The 20254-nt window shown below is 42.3% G+C and overlaps 1 protein-coding gene and 1 non-coding gene across 7 annotated transcripts in view; one reads left to right on the top strand and one right to left on the bottom strand.

Moving 5' to 3' along the window:
* The window catches only part of NEDD4 (NEDD4 E3 ubiquitin protein ligase), a 145383-nt gene that overhangs the window by 66456 nt on the left and 58673 nt on the right, over nucleotides 1-20254 (bottom strand). For 4 of the 6 annotated variants that reach the window (XM_038750198.1, XM_038750196.1, XM_038750197.1 and 1 more), the window contains exon 1: nucleotides 18049-19629. The exons of the other annotated variants lie outside the window; for them this stretch is intronic. In XM_038750198.1, the coding sequence (XP_038606126.1) occupies nucleotides 18049-19629 (1581 nt within the window). Of the gene's footprint in view, nucleotides 1-18048; nucleotides 19630-20254 lie in introns of those variants that run through there. 6 annotated transcript variants of the gene reach the window in all.
* On the top strand, nucleotides 14239-14375 carry LOC119931851. The gene has a single exon (XR_005452160.1). It is a non-coding gene; the product is annotated as a small nucleolar RNA SNORA7 (small nucleolar RNA).

Genomic DNA, 20254 nt, shown 5'->3' with positions numbered 1-20254 from the left:
CTCTGACTCCAAAGCCCGGCTCTTTCCACTGAGCCACGCTGCTTCTCATGCAGTAAGTGCTTATCATACAGTAAGCACTTAATATACAATTCTTCTTAGCCACAGTTCCTTTCCTTTTCTTCCCTCTCTCTCCCTCTTTCCTTCTCCCCTCTGCTCTTTTGTCTCTTCTACTCTCTCTATTCATTCCTTCTTTCTTTCTCATATTCACTCTGGCTCCCCACCTGCTTTGTCCCTCTCTCTACTTCATCTTTTGGGATCAAGGTTTCTCCCCAAGGAATCTGATATCCATATGGCAGGGGCAGTTGCTGACTGGCAATAGCCATTCCCTCACATGGCATTGTGTACCATCACAGGTGTGTCCTGGACATGGATATTGGGAGGACGTATCCAAGGAGACCAAAGAGTGCTGAATTCAAAACCAAGTATCTCTTCTTCCCTCTAGATTGTAAACTCACTGCAGGCAGGGAATGGGTCTACCAACTCTGTTATAATGTACTCTCCCAAGTGCTTAGTATAGTGCTCTGCACACAGTAAGTGCTCAATAAATATATTTCAGTGATTGAATTTACCCTTCTCTGTAAATCTGCAGGAGCGCTCCTCCATGGACTTAAGCAGGGTCCTTCCCTCCCTATGTATGGGGGGGGTGGGGGGAGGGAGAGACTTAGCAATTGTAATTATTGTTACAGATGGAAAAAACAGAACTGCAACCTCCACATGAAGTTGCCTACGCATCACTTTACTTTTTCTCACTTCGAGAAATGGGAGACAGAGTAAATCCCCAAACTATAAACCACCGGCAATAAACAAAAATGTGTTTTATTATCTGAACGAGAGAAGTCTTTGCCAAAATCAGCAATCTCACTGCAACTTTCCTGCGATTTCCTTGGCACAAAACCAAAATTATTCTGTTAGTGAGATGTCAATCCTAAATATTAGTTCATTGGTGACCTCATATGTGCAGGATGCAATATGAGTGAAGAAAATTATTTGACCTTATTTGTCTTTAGATTCTAAAACAACTATTTTTAATAGCAACAGTCTTGAAACAGTGAAACTGTCAAAACTTGGGTCACATGATAGCAAGCTAACCAATATGCCATCCTTATTCAACACAGTTGTAAACAGACTTTCATTCACCAAAATAACTTGAATTCATGTAACTCAGAGTGCCACAACCCAAATAGAGTAAAAACAAGGTTGGGTAAATTCAGGTGCCCTTTTTTTTTAAAAAAAAATACGGACAGACAAGCCAATCTGCAGGTAATAATAATAGGTTCTCTCGCCTGCCATTGCAAAGGGCTAAATGGAGGATCCATAATAATAATAATAATAATAATAATAATAATGGCATTTATTAAGTGCTTACTATACACAAAGCACTGTTCTAAGCGCAGGGGAGGTTACAAGGTGATCAGGTTGCCCCAAGGGGGGCTCACAGTCTTAATCCCCATTTTACATATTAGGTAACTGAGGTACAGAGAAGTTACGTGACTTGCCCAAAGTCACACAGCTGACAAGTGGCAGAGCCGGGATCTGAACCCATGACCTCTGACTCCAAAGCCCAGGCTCTTGCCACTGAGCCACGCATCTGCTTCCAAAACAATCAAAATGAAATCCATTGAACGATAAACTGCTGTTTAATAAAGATGTCCCATTCAGAAAGAACAACCATTCATTCATTCATTCATTCAATCGTATTTATTGATTTTATTGATTATCAATCGTATTTATTGATTTATTAACCAGCATCTGGTCCACTACTCAGGCCTTCTTCCTGCCATCGATCCTATTTATTGAGCACTTACTGTGTGCGGAGCACTGTACTAAGCACTTGGGAGAGTACAACAGAACAGACACAGTCCTGGTCCACAACTCTCAGTCACCTTTATAGGTAGATAAACCTGGGCCCTGGTTCCAACCCCAGCTATACTGAATTTATGCTCTCGACTGTTACCATGGCTTTGCTGTTTCTTGGGACTAAAGGCCTTTTGTGTCAAGGCCTTCAGTCAAGTTTTGCATTCTGAAAAGCCTGCACAAGGCCTCTCCCTTTTCTCTCTGCTCCTACCCCCTTAGGCCTTTCCTGACCAAACCCTCTTTTCCTCTTCCCCCACTCCCTTCTACATCACCCCGACTTGCTCCCTTTAGTCATACCCCTCTCCCAGCCCTTCAGAACTCAGGTACATATCCCTAATTTATTTATTTATATTAATGTCCATCTCTCCCGCTAGACTGTAAGCTTGTTGGGGGCAGGGAATGTGTCTGCTATATTGTACTCTCCCAAGCACTTTGTACAGAACACTGTACTAAACATCTGCTCAATAAATGACTGATTACCCCAGATCCTTGCTGGCTCCCTAATTTAATAATAATAATAATGATAACATTTATTAAGCACTTACTATGTGCAAAGCACTGTTCTAAGCAACTGCTCAATAAATGACTGATTACCCCAGATCCTTGCTGGCTCCCTAATTTAATAATAATAATGATAGCATTTATTAAGCACTTACTATGTGCAAAGCACTCTTCTAAGCAACTGCTGAATAAATGACTGATTATCCCAGATCCTTGCTGGCTCCCTAATTTAATAATAATAATAATGATAGCATTTATTAAGCACTTACTATGTGTAAAGCACTGTTCTAAGCGCTGGGGAGGTTACAAAGAGATAAGGTTGTCCCACGGGGGGCTCACAGTCTTAATCCCCATTTTCCAAATGAGGTAACTGAGGCCCAGAGAAGTGAAGTGACTTGCCCAAAGTCACACAGCTGACAACTGGCGGATTTCCATGGCAGATCCAGAGCCTGGCTCCAAATATCGTTTCTCTACACCTGACGATCAAATGTCTCATTAAATAATTGCACAGAGACGGGTATGTACAATATATATAGTCACAAGTTTTTTTTCCTCAACATCTGGAAGAGGTGCAACAGGATCTCAACAATAACACCATCTCTGGAAAAGAAGGTGAAAGACCGGACAGCAGCGACCATCATGGCATCTCGCTGCTCTCCAAAGCGGACAATATTTGAGTAAATGTCCTTATGGACTGCTTCAGGGCTGCCTGCTTCACGGCATGGCATCTCTGATCTTTTTGGTATGTCAGATTTAAAAGAAGTGCAGTGAACAGCGTTGATATTTCCATTCAGTTTCCCTCGATGCTTCCTGAGTATGCACTAGAAGCACGCTCCAAATGGTTGTCGATCATCCCGACACTACGGGCTGACAATAAGTCCGAAGAATTTGAGGTAATCAGCCTGATTAAGGGGGAAACCTTAGACACAACCAAAGATCTTCTTTGGCAACATGAAACTAAATGCGGTCACAGAATTGTGTTTCCCACGCAGTACTAGGTCCATTGAATCAATATTGGACAAGAAAGAAGAAAATCTGAATCAGAAAAGATGGTACACCCCAGGGAGACTCAGAGAGAATGTGATGGCAGTTTGGCTTCAGGCTTCATACCAAACTGAAGATCCACAGAACTTTCCCCTCCCATACACCTCACATCCAATTCTTTGGAGGGTTCCATTAGTATCCCTTAAGGGCCACTTACAATATCAAGTGGCAAAATCAAATCACAGACAACACCATCCTGGCTAAAATCCAGATTACTAGCATAACTGATTGATTGATTCATTAACTGAAGCAATGCTCACTTCAAACCTGCTTCACTAACTGGGGCTTGAAGAAAATGGATGACTGTAGGATACTCGAACCATTGCGGTAGGGTGAGCTGGAAAGAGGGGGTGACAGAGGAAACATTGTCAGGAGGAGAAATGTGTATCAATACCTTCTCCCACACACCTCACAAAATGGTTTCAATGTGAAAAAGGAATTGTCCAGTTCTTGGCACTTTCAACCGCCACCTTTCCCAGGCCACAGTCACGGAATTTTTTTTTCCCCCCACTGCTTTCACTTCTCCAAACATTCCTCACCCATCCCACACCCTCCCCAACCACCCGCACCCTATTCCCACAAGACATTTGACCTGCCTCTTCAGGGGGTCATTTGCAAAAACCCTCTCACTGCCAATGGGTCCAAATATGGCACTGCTAAAAACACAGGCAACGTCGGCAACGTATCACCCTCGCATTTTTTTTTTGGAGAAAACACCTGTGAGTTGCTTTCTATTGTAAGTCAAGGCCTGACATGAGAACGAAAACATTAGGCGTGAACTCCTACTGCAGTTCAAATTTGGGGAGTCAGAGAGGAGGAGAGGTAGTGAAGGGGTAGGGTGGAGGGGAGGAGGGGGAAGAAATCCATCCAACACCTGCAGCTGTTAATTACCAAATCATTCACAATATGGCTTTCTGAAAACTTCAATACAGGACCAAATTGTTGATGAAGAAAAATATTTTCTCTAACAACTTTCCCTATGAAAATGAATAACATTCTTTCAGTGTTTTTAATACTCCATAAAGGAGAGAGTGAAACATGCTTACAATTTGCTGGCCTGGATGTGACCAGATGCAGGTTCAGCTGGCCCCCATATACAAGTCTACAGTTGATCCAGGAGATGAGAAGGTGTGTAATTTTTATTGGAGAGCATATAAAGTATCAACTCAAACAGAAAAAAATAAACACTGATCTGGGCTATTTGCTGCTTAAGAAAACAAGAGCTCAATGGATCCCTTATAAAACCAACATTCTTCTTGTTTCAACACCCAGAAACCTCCATTCCTTATAAGCCTAACATAATGAAGGACTTCTCATACGCTATAGAAATGATCCCGAGTAATTTCCATTTCAAAATAGAATATCTTTTGCTTATTTGACTTGTATTTTACCAATGAAATATGATTATTTCATTTGCTAAATAACCATAAAAACATATTTGTCACTTGTAACTTTTTATTCAAATAGGAAATATTTAAGCTACCTTGGAGGCATACTGTTTTTAACTTGAGTTTAACTGATGATGGCCTAACATGTAGAGTTAAGTTCATCCTTGATGTCAATTCAAATAAAACCCTTTTAGGAAAATTTCCACCTAAAGATTTTTTCATTCACAGGTTTTCCTTACCACTGCAGGCCTTAGTTTCCTGGAAAAATACCCTTGGTGGGTAAAACCGCAGTTGATAAGACTAGAAGAATAAAAAAAGGCTAAGGACCGCGCAACTCCGGGAACACCAGCTGAAATTCAAGGTCTTTTAAAAAGAGGGAAAAAAAAAATCTTCAGCCCATTTGCTAGTTCTACGTTCTTCAAATTGCTAGGAAGATCAGTTGTAATAACAGTTTAAAATGAGAATTGAGACTGTGAGCCCATCTGGGACAGGAACTTGTTTGTATCCACCTCAGTGCTTAGTACAGTGCCTGGCACATAGTAAGTGCTTAACAAATACCATATTATTATTATTCTCTGTAATAACAGCGCTTTGTTTCCACCACTCAGACCCATCCCTGAACCAGCGATTGATTACCAGGAATTTTGTTGTTGCTTTGACCTGTATGACAAGGAGTCAGAAATGCTGAACTGCTATATTCTCATGCGAAAGGTGTGCAAGTGTGTATGAGATGATCTAAAAAAAAAAAAACCACACACAGACATAAAGTCTCACTGTTGACAACATCACTGTCATAGCAAAGTACATCACCATCCCATATAATGTTAATGAACCATTGATGCAATAACCCAGATGCTACCCAATGCTAGAGTGCGAATATAATAATATTGATGGCATTTGTTAAGCACTTACTATGTGCAAAGCACTGTTCTAAGCGCTGAGGAGGATACAAGGTGATCAGATTGTCCCACGTGGGGCTCACAGTCTTTATCCCCATTTTACAGATGAGGGAACTGAGGCACAGGGAAATTAAGTGACTTGCCCAAAGTCACAGAGCTGACAATCGGTGGAGCCAGGATTTGAACCCATGCCCTCTGATTCCCAAGCCCGTGCTCTTTCCATTGGGCCACACTGCTTCTCTATGGCTTGTGTAATGATATGGCTTGTGCAATCCATAACCATGCAATACTATGGTTTCTCAAAACGCCAAACTGTGGTAGCCAAAATAGTATATAGAAAAATGTATACGGCGACTCAAAACAGGGTTGGAAAACACGTGGTTGGAAAGGAAAACCTGTATGTTCAAACTGCTTAAAGAAACTCACTTCTGAAAGGTGTTTCAAAAATGTGAGGACAATCAACTAAGTCTGCCTTGAACCTGGAAATATTTTCAGTGTGCACAACTTCCTGGGATAACGAATTCCAGGTGTTTACCAAATGACCCACTCCTTCCTGGACTCTGTCCCTCCCTTTTTCTGCCAGTTTTCGATCATACTCCATTTTGTTTACCCCCATTCCTTCCCCTTCTGTCTCTGATCTCAATCCTGACAAAGAATGCACTTTTTCCTTCCTATTATCTGCTTACCCACTCTACGGCATGGTATTCTCTCAAGTTTTGCACACAGAAAGTGCTCACTAACTATCGCTGACTGACTGATTCCCTTCCTCCGCTGCTGTCAATCTCTTCTTCCTTCCTGTCCTATCCCTTTCTTGTTCCTCTTCCTCCCCCTCACCTATTTCAAAGATGATGCTAACGACAACGAGATGTTATTTGGGCTTCTTTCAGTGTGGCTGAGAAGACCAACGCAGGACCAACACTGCAATGCCTCTGCACCCCTTAACCAACGGTATTTAAGCAGTTATTAAGAATCCCACCCCAAGACGTGTTCATATCGTTTAATTCCCATTTCCCTCTCTCCCCCCATAATTTATTTTAATGTCTGTCTTTCCATCTAGACTGTAAACTCCTGGTGAGTAGGGAACATGGGTATCAATCATCATCATCATCATCATCAATCGTATTTATTGAGCGCTTACCGTGTGCAGAGCACTGTACTAAGCACTTGGGAAGTACAAGTTGGCAACATCAATACTATATTGTTCTCCCCCCACGCCAAGTACAGTCCACGGCAAATACCATTTATTGATTTTGTACACATACTAAGAATTCCTTTCTCTAATATATTTAGTTCACATAGTGCCTCCTTTTAGTTTTAAGCCTGTATTGCCAAATCTTTGTGCATATGGCTTTAATTCTATTTGTTCTGACTATTTTGACACCTGTCTACATGTTTTGTTTTGTTGTCTGTCTCCCCCTTCTAGACTGAGGGCCCGTTGTTGGGTAGGGACCGCCTCTATATGTTGCCAACTTGTACTTCCCAAGCGCTTAGTACAGTGCTCTGCACACAGTAAGCACTCAATAAATATGACTGAATGAATAACGAGAGCTACCCATCTTCCGAGGACTGCAGCAGACATTCCAGCCTGATGGGTGGGAGCCCTCCCAAAAGCCCTGTGCTAAATCACATTATTTGAGGGTGCATTTGACATAATCCCAGCTTGGGTGTCCCCCTTCTCCAAGTTTCCAAAGAGCAGCTGCTTGGACACCATGCTGTTATTTATTCTCCAGACAGGCCCCACCTAGAAAACTGTGTTCCTTCTAAGCATTGCTTCACTGCTGGTGAGTTGAAAGCTGATCAGGGCCTTGCTGTTACCAGTCTGGTCCAGTGAGTTGATTTTGGTTCTTCGGGGTACTGGTAAAACTACAAAGAGGAGCCATATGTGTGTTCTGTATTAGATCGGGTTGAGAAGGAAGCAACCGGGTGAGCCCCAGTGACTCTCTTTACCATCAGTCTGCTGCCCTTCTGATCAAGTCTAATTCTCACCCATGTATTTTTCCCCTCAGTGTTTCGCATACAGTAGATGCTCAAATACCACTGAATAAATAGGTCTGAAAGCCACATAAAAGTTTGGCTATCACGACAGCTGTCTAGACCTTTGAGTTGTCAATGGAATCCGCTGCCTGGTTGTTACTATCACCTTCGGATATTCCGTCTCTTTTTCCATCTCTTCAGACCTAGGAAACTGGGCGAGGAAGAGGGGGAGAAGGAAAAGATGGGGCAGGCTAAATGCAGGCTGGGAATGCTCAATTTGGTTTGGTGCGGAAGGAGGAGTGGCAAGATGCTGCTAGAACAGAACCAGAGGAGTCAAAACAGGGAATTCCCAGTGTTGCCACTGGATGCTCTGGGAGACACAGGCCTCCAGCAAATCCTGCTGAAAACTCCAAGAGAAGATGGACAGTGAAGGATATGGGGGAATTAACTTGGAGGTGGACGCAGCAGCGAAGTGTGGCAAAGAAAATGGAAGAATGGAAGGTGTGAGGGACAACAGCAGGATCTGAAAATCAGATGCCTAACAGGAACGGTGGTCTGTCCTTAAAAGACATTTACAGCTGCCCTTAGGGAAGTGTAAAAACCTACAGATTAAAATAATCTGGAGTAACACGTGGCTACACCTTTGGAAATAACATAATCCAGAATTACTTTTCAGTTACATAAAGTAATAATGCCCATCCCAGAATTTTCTTTGGATTCCTCAGAGGCTTTACATTGTTTCACTTTTTGAACAACCTCAAAAGTGCAATCTCGCCTTCGGTTCCAGCTTATTCAACATCTTGAGGAGCTTTGAATCGTGGATAACTGATCTGAATCCATTCTCTTCAGATCAGTTTTTAAGCCACAATAATAAAAGTGACCAAAGCACAGAAAAAATAGTTAAACGGCTGTTCTAAAACAGTTGTGCATGGCACAGGGATATTAAAAGTTAGAAGCTTATTTGAAAGAATGCATCCACAATAAAACAGAAAGGATGGATGCCAAATGTCATTTCCCCAAGCTCTATACAACAATCTGACTGACTTGTGGGTCTCAAATTAGTTGACAACACACACACACACACACACACACACATACACAAAAGATCAAGATTAACAGGGATTGCTTTTATTTCCTTTCCACCAGAAGGATTATCTTTTGTCTCATTACTTCAGTCTCCAGCCCCAAACATAACAGGAGCTAGGTGGAGCATATTTCAAAGAGCAATTATGTAAAGGACTCAATTTGTCTCCAGGGTCTGCTCACACAGAATTACTAATTGTGGATTTAGGTGGCATTGTACACACTTTAAGGATTTAACAGAGGGCATGTTGCTACAACAGACGAAGTTTGAAGTCAGCCAGCTCGAGGTAATTTGATTGAATCCATGGAAGGTATCTGGTGCGTTTGGAAAACAAAAATCCTGGATCCTAGCACCCTGGAATCTAGGATCAGGGAACATCTTTTCCCACATAGCTTCGACAGGCGAGGGATGCTGCAGTGGAGGAAAAAGGAGCAGAGCTCCCTTCCACTCCGATAGCCCTGTTCTTTAACTGGCCCCCGACTTCAGATTAGATCCGGTTGCCATTGGTTCCCCAGCATTCAGTCCTAGGAAGAGGCATCCTAGTTAGTTCTGCTTTTCATATCCCCTCCTTTTTCTCTTCCCCGTCCACTGTCATCTCTAGCCTTGAGCCAAAAACTGTGAGCCTGCCAGCACTCATGTGAGGAAGAGAACCAATATACTTGGATTTACACACACACACATACACACACACCTCCTCTATTACCAATTTTTCATTGTACCTTGATCTCTTGTCCACTTGCCCCTCCCTCATCATACCTGATAGTCCACCACTCTCCCCACCTTCAAAATCATCCAAAAATATAAAAATAAAAAAATCAGAGCTCCTCCAGGAGGCCTTCCCTAACTAAGCCCTCCTTTTCCCTTATCCTCCTCCCTTCTGTGTTCCCTATGTATCTGGATCAGTACCATTCTCACCAGACATGTGAGAAGCAGCATGGCCTAGTGGACAGAGCACAGGCTTGGGGGTCAGAAGGTCATGGGTTCTAATCCCAGCTCTGCCACTTGTCTGCTGTGTGACCTTGGGCAAGTCACTTCACCTCCCTGGGCCTCATCTGTAAAATGGGGAATGAGACTGGGAGCCCCTTTGGGGCAGGGACTATGTCCAACCCGATTCGCCTGTATCGACCCCAGCGCTTAGTACTGTGCTTGGCACATAGTAAGTGCTTAAATACCACAAGTATAGTTACTATAGTCAGCTGTGTGACTTTGGGCAAGTCACTTAACTTCTCTATGCCTCAGTTACCACATCTGTAAAATGGGGATTAAGATTGTGAGCCCCCTGTGGGACAACCTGCTCACCTTGTAACCTCCCCAGCACTTAGAACAGTGCTTTGCACAATGTAAGCGCTTAATAAATGCCATTATTATTATTATTATTATTATTAAATGCTTGATAGTCACCCAACCCTCTGCCCCACAGAACTTACGTATATATCCTCATACCATGACATTTCCTCTATCTGTAATGGGATCGTGTCTACCAACTCAACTGTACTGTACCCTTCCAAGTGTTTAGAACAGTTCTCTGCACACAGTAAGTGCTCAATAAATACCACTGATAGCTAGGAATATCCCCTCAGGATCTCTGACTTCAGGGGTCTTCTGGTCATGGGGAAGGGACAAAGCCCCCAAAACAGTGGCCCCAAATGATAGTTTCATTTCTGTCAAGTTTGTCAGCTCCTAAAAACTAGCTCTGGATGGTAGAAAGGTTGTCATACCTAGTTCTATAGCTCCAGTTGGGATAGGAGAGATGGGTAGAGAGAGACTAGGGTTTTATAGTTTACCGAACACTGCACTTCCACATTTGATCATAATGTTTTCAAATATATTGTGGGCAGACTGTCTCTGCTGCTGAGCTGTACTTCCCAAGCGCTTAGTAAAGCGCTCTGCATACAGTAAGCACTCAATAAATACGATTGAATAAATAATCAGGGGGCAGCAGGGGAGAGAATGGGAATTCTCTGAATCTTTTTAAAGGTTTGATATGGGCCCAAGATGGTCCAGAATGTCCCTTGCTCCAAATTCAGGGAGGGGAGTAGGCGGGCAAGCTATTTTTAAGGTTCAGAATCCTCTCCCGTATATGCAGTTCAGGGCTGACCTTGGATCCAACTGTGACCCAGTTATAACTCTTGGGTGGGTTTGAGGGGATAAGGCATGCACCTTGATTTTTAAACTGTAAAGATAATTCCTTTATTGAGTGGTAAAAAGGTGGGTGCATAGCTTATTCACAGGGGAGCCATTGGGAGAAAGACAAAGACAACCACTGACGGTTCACCCAGCAACAGTTTCAACTGGTTATCGAAAATGTCTGCACAAGTGTGAACAGCTACTCTTTTGTCTCTCCTGAGAAACAGCCAAAGGGCTGGGTTAAGGGCCAGGGACCCCACATCTGAGTCTTTCCTTGATCCTCCTGATTCTCTTTTCTCCCAGCTCTCCTGGGAGTTGAGCCCTCCCCACCCACAAAAAAAACCAACCCACCAATGGAATTTATTAAAGCATACAATCCTAGTCTCCTAGACTCTTAACAATATTGGAAATACTGTACTAACAATAATTTTAGTTACCTAAGCCCTCCTCTCCAAGAATCTCAAAGCCCTCTGACAGACTGGACTCTATTGTCCCTAGTTTCTAAACCCTTCTAGATAAGTTGGGCATTTACGGCGGTAGATGAACTTTCAGACCATTTGGTCACTGTGGAAGCATACTACATAACAGACTATTGGCCCTTAGAAGAGGTCATTAAAGAAAAAAATCCCGCCAAGTCCTCGGCTTCCAGATGATGAAACTATATGGGACAAGGAAATGCCTTATTTTTTTTTCCTTTAAGAGTTGGAGAGTCCAGAAACTCTTTTTTAAGCATTTTCAGTGCTTAACCGCCCTAACAGTCAAATAGTTCTTCCTTTAATCCAACTGCAATATTTTCTACTCAAGCCCTACTTTAAGCCAATTTGCCTTTATTCAGGTTTTGGGGACATGGAGAACCACTGGTTAGCAATCCTTTGGAAAAAAAAATAAAAACAAAGAAACACCTCTTCCCTGCCTTCCCCCCCAGCCCCCTACATCTATCTTAGAATCAGTAGTTTCCAATTTCTTTACCTTTCCTTGCTAGGACCTATTTTTTATTCCTTTCTTGAATTTTGTCGCTCTTCCATGGACTCTTCTCCAGCTTCTCTATATCCTTTTTAAAGTACAGTGACCAAAGTAGATGCCAACTTTGATAAAGAGCTGAACAGTGTAGCGTATAGAGGGAGGATTACTTGACAATTCAAATAGGTCATTCTCCTGTAGATATATCTCAGGGCCAAGTCGACTTTTCAAATAACAGCACTACACTGCCGACTCATACTTCACTATATTCAACTATGATGCCGAGTTCTGTTACACTTGCACTTAGCCTTTTCTGTCTTGCATTTGGGTTTTTTTTTTAAATCCATAAGAATTCTAGTTTTCATTTCTCTCTCTTCATTTCACTCTCCTTTGGGTAGGACCATTTTCCCAATTTAACCAAGTTTTAGTTCTAGGCCTGCCTTCCAGCATGTCGGCGATGCCACCCAATTAAGTATTGACCGCAAATGCAGAAGCATCATGGCCTAGTGGATACAGCGAAGGCTTGAGAATCAGAAGGACCTGGGTTCTAATGCCAGCTCCGCTACTTGTCTGCTGTGTGACCTTGGGCAAATTGCTTCGCTTCTCTGTGCATCAGTTACCTCATCTGTAAAATGGGGATTAAGAGAGTGAGCCACATGTGGGACATGGACTGTGTACAACATGATTAGCTTATACCCACCCCAGAGCTTAGTATAATGCCTGGCACAAAGTAAGCGTTTAATACCATAAAAAAATTAGTGTGTTCTGGATTCCTTTAAACTAGGCCATAAAGGAAGATCTTATATAGAAACAAACTGTTTCAGTACCAACCCCATTGGGATATTATTTGAAACTCCACTCACTCCCAGATTAGCAGCAAAAGGCCAATGATGGCCATCCTTAGGTGTTGTCTTCAAGTCATCTAGGTTTCCAAAAGTTCCACTGGGGAACGGTGCATTTTACCAGAACCTACTAGGTGGAAAGAATCAATGCATTTTCTTCATTAAAACAGAACCACCTCGGCAATGGGAGAATCTGGCTCCAACATCCCTGCAAAGAAGGGCTATACATAACTGTCTATTATTAGTATTTCATTGATGGAAAAAAAATGGAGGCACAAAGATTTCTTCACCCTAGTCTCCTGTAGAGTTAAAGCTAGAATCAGGGTTCCTGACTCCAAAGTCAATGCTGAGGACTTGTGAAGAAGGACTCCCTCACAGAATTAGGATCTCTTCCCTGGGACATCTTTAGATCTTGGGAACAATCATGTACCTTGGCTGACTGAGATGTTGTTTTATGTTTATTCAAAGTGCTAAACTGGATGGTCTCTTGAGGTCTATCCCAGTTGTATAAATCATAGGGAAAATCTATTAGGTACGTTGGGATTTTTTTGAGGGGGGGAGAGGGGCAGGGAGAAATGATGAAGCTCAAAGAACGGAGGACAGAAGAAATGGGAACAAAGCAAAGGGGAATTAGAGGAAAGCAAAAAGGGGCAGACTCCTGACATCTCCACTCACACTCACATTAAGACAATTTAAAAATTCATATGAAATATTTGAAGAGCAATGTAGTCCTGTGTAACTAACCTACTGATGCGAAAATATTGTAAAGTGGAAACACACTGTCAGGGTGTGGAGTTTGCTGCGGAGAAACAAAATATGAACACTTACAAATGTCTTCCTTAAAATTACTGATTGAATGCCTTAGTTTCTAAAAATGTAGAGTCTATCACAGGTACCAGCAACGTGGGCTGGGCACGGCCCAGATTCCCAGGGAGAGTCACGACCCAGCTGCTGCAGCTGCTTTCAAGGAAGTATGCCAACACCCCGGATCACCCAACAATGCCCCTGCTGCTCAAGCTGGGGTGGAGACGGTCAAAGGGGGGAAGAAATGGAAGAAACGGAGCTATGAATAGGGCATGGGACTTTGGAATAAACCCAGGAGCAGTGGTGGAACTGGCCGGGCAAGTGGCATGGACAGGGGCAACCAAGCCACGGGCGAGTAGGTTGGACAGAATGGCCTGGCCTGATAACCCTTAGGCTGAGGGGAGGTAGAGGGGTCTACTGGAGAGGCCACGATTCTGGGAATAAGGAGACCCAAGTTCTAGTCCCAGCACTGTGATTGGTTTGCTGTATGACCCTAAGCAAGTCACTCAACTTCTCTGGGCCTCAGTTTCCTCTTCTGTAAAATGGGGATAAAATGTCTGCTCTTCCTAGCTCTTAGTGTGAGCCCATGTAAGATAGACTGATCAACTACATCTGATTATCTTGTATCCCCCGCCCCCATTAATGCTTAGCAGGTGGTAAGCATTTCAGAAGCCAACATCTGGCTTACCTGAGTTTCCAGGAGTTTTCTTTAGATTGGAGTCAAAAGGAATTTGAAGAAATGAAAAAGGTACACTTCTAAGGCCCTCTCAGGGTCAACCTGGAGAGTTTCCAGTACTCTACCAGTCTCGACTATGGGAGGGACAGTCAGGCAGTGGCATTCCCATTCCATTCCTAGTTTGAGCAGTGGCTAGTGAGTGGAAGGCAATCTGCTACAAGTCGAAACTTCCCCGCGCTGGGAGAGAATTGAGGGTGGAGACTCAAGTTTACTGCACGGAAGGAGGCAACTGTAAACCACTTCCATATTTTTACCATGGAAACTCTATGTATACACTTCAAGAACGATTGCAGATGGAGGTGGGGCGTTCTGGAAGAGATGTGTCCATGGTATCGCTATGGGTTGGAGACGTCTCGGCAGCATGAGACAATATTTCTACGTTTCATGAAATGGGAACTGACTGACCAAAAAAAAAATTCACCCATGAACTACATTTGAAAAAATTTGGTATCTGAATATAGGTAAGAGCATAAATGTTGATATTTTAAAAATGAAAGCAATTATGTCTGAGAAGCCATCAATTAAATCTCACAGATACAAGTAACATACCACAGCAAAAGACACAGAAACAAGTGGTGAGGAGCACATCAGGAAAAAGGAAAGGAAAACTGTACTGGGAGAAACAAATACTCACGCAAAAATCTGGAAGATGGCAACTGAGAATTGGTTTGAAGCTTTGCTTCCCCAAAAAGCAATTAGTAAAAAGTACAATCCTTGATTGCACGGTGCCTTATTAAAAGCACATCTCCTCCAAGAGGCCTTCTCCGACTAAACCCTCATTTAATAATAATAATAATAATGGCATTTATGAAGCGCTTACTATATGCAAAGCACTGTTCTAAGCGCTGGGGAGGTTACCAGGTGATCAGGTTGTCCCACGTGGGACTCACGGTCTTCATCCCCATTTTACAGATGAGGTAACTGAGGCCCAGAGAAGTGAAGTGACTCGCCCAAAGTCACCCAGATGACAACTGGCAGAGCCGTGATTCGAACCCATGACCTCTGACTCCAAAGCCTGCGCTCTTTCCACTGAGCCACGCATGAAGACTACATTTTCCCTTCTCCCATTCCCTTCCGCGTCATGCTGGCACTTGGGTTTCCACCATTTATTCACCCTTCCCTCAGCCCCGCAGCCAGCCCACTGTTGGGTAGGGACTGTCTCTATATGTTGCCAATTTGTACTTCCCAAGCGCTTAGTACAGTGCTCTGCACACAGTAAGCGCTCAACAAATACGATTGATGATGATGATGATAACCGTAATTTATTGATATTACTGCCCAAAACCTCCTCCAATCTGTAAACTCACTGTGGGCAGGGAACATATCTACCAATTCTGTTACACCGTACCCTCCCAAGAACATAATACAGTGCTCTGCGCACAATAAGCACTCAATAAATACAACTGAGATTGAAAGGTAGGCCACAAGGTTAGAACTCCTACTGTCTAGTGTGACGCTGAAATATCCTACGCTGTATACAGTTTTTTAAAAAGAAGATGCGGCACTGAACACATGCATGACAAAGTGTCAAGGCTACTTAGGCAAGTTTGATTCAAGATCACTTGGAGGTGCACAATCCGACAAAACACAATCTGATCATTCTCTCTCCGATCCAATTAAATGTGGCCCGGGATCTGTTGTCAGAGAGAAATGACTTTTCTCACCAAATTTTTTACATCAGCCTTTAACAAGCTGTTGATTGTGGAGGGCGTGAAACTGAATATGTGCTGCTGGAAGCTGGTAGCTAGACACGTAAGAAAAGATCGCATAGACCTTTCACTGCTTTAGACACTGGGGTCTCTGACAGGGCACTGATTTAATTTCATGACTGCCCTGTGCAGATAGTTGACATTGCTAAATGCTACTCTAGTATCAACTTGTTAAATTTGAACCCGCGTTCGGCATATCAGTATACTAGGCCAGACTAACTGGAGTCAAGAGAAATATTTCAGGAGCTATTTATTTTTAAATGAGTTACAACATACCACTATAATTAGACGGATTCATGTGTGAGTATTGACAAACAAAGGATTAGAGTAGAAATCTTATTTTTACCACAACTAAGCCCATTAGATAAAAACTGATCTTAATGCTTTCTTCAATAGCAAGAACTGACTTATTGCAAGCAAGTCGAAAAGAAACTGCGTTTAGTTGTTCCACAAATCCTACTTTTGGAGCTTCATATGGGCAAGAAAGGACACAAAAATGAATTTAAAAAGGAGAGCCAGCATCAGGCTCTGATGAACTTCAGGTTTAGGTACTCTGAAATTAAGTATTCTAAAAATGACAGTGAGATTCACAAAGGCCCAAGTTCTTTGACCAAGAAAAGTTTAGAGTATTGAATTGAAAACCACAGTTCAATCTCTGTGAAACATCGTCTTCTATACTTTCCACTATCATAACGTTTAAATGATTTTCTAGGATGTGTGTCCCATCAGAAAAGTATATCCACAAATTGAAATTCCAAAATGAACCATGTCTTGGGATTCTTCCTAGAAATTATTCAAGGCAAAAATTTTCCACTAGGTAGTATTTTGACCGCAAGATAATTGCTTAAAAGCAAAGAAACAAACTTTACATAAAGCTGATTTCACTATGATTGTTTTTTTAGGATACAGGAAATAAAACAATAAATAATACTAAAACAATAGCAAGACTGAAGGTCTCAAAGGTCAAAATTATTTCTTTAATAGAATTAATTCTTTTTCTCAAGCCAGAGTTCTGACAGTGGTCTTTTCCACCCATGTATGATTTTGTCAATGATTTTATAAATTTTGATTTGTGAGGCTGTGACTATAGAAATTGTTTGTGTATGAACAACAGAGCTAATAGCGATCCCTCAATAACAAAAGAGGAAAGTTTTATTAAAATTTATCTGCCTTGTTATCCAAGATTGCTACATTTTACATGAATTTCCAGGGATTGCCAAGGCTTTCTATGAAAAAAAAATGTCGGTTTGTTCTTTAAATTTAAGAAAATTAAATCATTTTTAAATGTTAAGATCTCACACTATTGGAAATACAGGATTCGTAGAAGAACAAAACAGTGTTTATTAATGATTAACTAGATCAAGAAGACATTCTTAGAATCAACCCCACCTCCCCAAAAAAACTTAAACGGCTGTAATTTTGAGGGCAATACCGTTAAAAGATTAAGTTACAGCGTACAAGCGAGGCCAAATTTCTGGTTTATGAAAAATAGGGTGGAAACTTGAAATTCCTGTGGTTCAGGGTGTATACAAATGCAAATGTCATTTTATTAGTGCTCTCTTTAAACTAAGAGTACAGTACCTATCATTCAAGCTGGTACTCAATAAAGACATAGTTATGAAAAAATGAATTCCTTTAATTTCAGTTTGAAACAAGGGCTGCATTTTTCAGACTGAATTTAATTTTCCCTGATCAAAAGGCAAGAAAAGGTTTGAGTTATTTTGTTTCCCAACAGAATTTTAAATGATGCACTAGAATTGTTTCGACATTTCTTAGAAAAATTCAACATATACTGATATAACATAATCATATCACTTAGAAGGAAGGCTATTTTAAGCTACTAAAATGCTTTAAAGCTGAAATCATTCGATAGTGTTTTCTTTAATACATGTGGAAAACATATCAAACACCGTGGAAAACTATCTGGAGTTGGTCAAGCTCATGAATATAAATTTGACTACTACAGATTTGTTTTCCAAGTATTAGAGCATGAAAACTTCTTTAGACTCCCAACACCCTGCTCTGGCTATAACTAGTTTAGAGTCAAGTATGTCCCACAGTATTTCACTTTAGTATACACTCCAGCAGTCAACATTTCTTTATCTTGGTGACCGAAACAGACTTACCCTTTGAGGTCGTCTTGAATTATTACACAGCTCCCTTCTGCAATATCTCTTGCTTTCTTTTTGAAGGTTACTAAGCTTGCCTTCATTTCCACGGGCGAACTGTATATGTAATTGGGACATCCCTACTTTGGAACAATTGTACTTGAGACTGGACAGGCAGCAGGGAACATTCTGATAAGAGCCTTCCAATGAAATGCTTCTTTGTAAAATATGGTGATTCGGGCTTGCCTGTGGATTCGGTTTTCCCAATTCACCAGTAGCATCTGGCCGATAGCGTGCGTTTTGGGAGGCAGGCAGACACGCAGACGTGCTACGGATCAGTTTTAGGTGTGGGTATTTTCCACCAGAATTAAGTTTCAACTCCTCAAAGGGCTTCTCTAGCCTGCAATGGCCATTTGTTGCTTCGCTCCTTGACGTGTACGTTTTTCGTGGGGTGAAATGCACTGAGATGGACGCGTGCCCTTCGGGAGACTTTTCCCGAACTGTCTTCTTTGGACTCTTGACCGAAGAAAGATTCTTCTCCCGAGAAGAACTCCTCACATAAAGCGGCCGGATATCTCTAACTTCCCCGGGAAGACATATGGTTTTAGACAACCGAAGCCCGTTGACTGCTGTTGAAAGAAATCCCTTGGGAGGAGTGGGGTCTTCCCTTTGTGCGAGCTCGCCGGGAGAGACGAGGAACTGATGCGATGTTTGATAGGGTCCTCTGCTTGGGAGAGGGCTTAAGCTCGTTGGAGAAGTCGGTGGGGTAGTAGAAGGACTCCTAGGGAAAATGACCAACGACGAACAGCGTCTTAACGGAATTTTAGATTTTGTTCTCGCCGGTAATTTTGCACTCTCTATGGCTTGTTCCAATCCTTCTTCAAAGGAAATCGAGCTGTCGCTTCTCAGAGTTTCACAGGGGGTAGTATTCCTGTTCGGCACACTTTTATAAGCGGTGGCGTAGGAGAAATTCCCACAGACAATCCTATTAGTAAAAGGACCATCACCTTGATGAAGAGTACAACCACCACCGTCGCTGCTGATGCTGTTACTGCATGAACCACCATCACTTGTGGTGCTTGTACATGACCCATAATCACTGCCATTGCTACTGCACGATCCGTTGTCACTGACTCCAAAACCGGAGAGGCTACCACTACACGAGGCAGGGCTGCCCAGAAGGCCGTTGTCATTTATCACGTTCAATCCGTTATCAGCCACGGTCCTGCCACAGTTTGTTTCCTCGATGACACCACTAAATGACGCGTCTTCACCAGTAGCTAGAACGGTGCCAGATTGAAGATATCCATTAGAACTCTTGGGCTGTAGGGAAATCTGCAGAAAGGTGCTCTTTTTGTGACTACTTTGAGATGAAGGAGCAGCTGAACTCTCCTGAGACTGAACAATTTCCTGTGCTCCCGGAGTCAGGACGGTTTGCCTAGGAGTCAGCTTCATTTGTATGGTGTTAGATGCAGAAGCCTGGGATGGTCTTTTGAAGCACATGGGAGAGTTATTATCCAGGTCATCTCCAGAGGCTTCCGACAGCGGATCGGTGTTGCTTCTTCTGGCTGCAAAATGCAATCTTAACCTCCGTGCCATTTGTTCTCATTTCCATACATGATAGTGACTCAAAGTCAAAACAGAGCTCTCTGTTTCAAGCAGCTGAACTGAATCCGGAAAACAAAATCATTTGTCGGGTACCTACAAGACCTTTAAATTGAAGGCTTCGTCCTAATCCAAATACTAGGTTCTAGCCACCGTTATGAGCAAGCCTGCCAACGAACCATTCCCGAGACTGGAGTTTCTGAAATGTCTTGAATTGCTAGTAGTCGAAATGCATTCACTTACAAAGCACTTGATTTCCAACGACCTTTAAGCTGAGCTCAGCTGCAGCACGCTGACTGAAACGCTGCCAACCTTGTTTCAATTATACCTTCTCCAATTTGCATGAATGAGTAACACAAGATCAACAATCCTCTACCATTTAAAGTTTAAACAGTATATTTTGCTCTAGCTCTACTTGTTAAACATTTAATGTCTTGGATCAGCGTGTCTAAACTTTCTCCGGCACAGTTTGACCACTAATATTTTTACCCGGAGGTATAGAGTTACAGGAAGTTGGTAGGAACGAAGCCCCATATAATTGAGTATCAAATCAAGGATTGGATTTCCAAATAGTAACCATACTAAAAATCCAGTGAAGTTATGCAGACAGCCATTAATA

This window comes from Tachyglossus aculeatus, chromosome 8 (genome assembly GCF_015852505.1).
Source record: "Tachyglossus aculeatus isolate mTacAcu1 chromosome 8, mTacAcu1.pri, whole genome shotgun sequence".
Taxonomy (NCBI): Eukaryota; Metazoa; Chordata; class Mammalia; order Monotremata; family Tachyglossidae; genus Tachyglossus; species Tachyglossus aculeatus.
The sequence above is the reverse complement of the archived record's forward strand: the minus strand, read 5'-3'. Positions and strand labels throughout refer to the sequence as shown.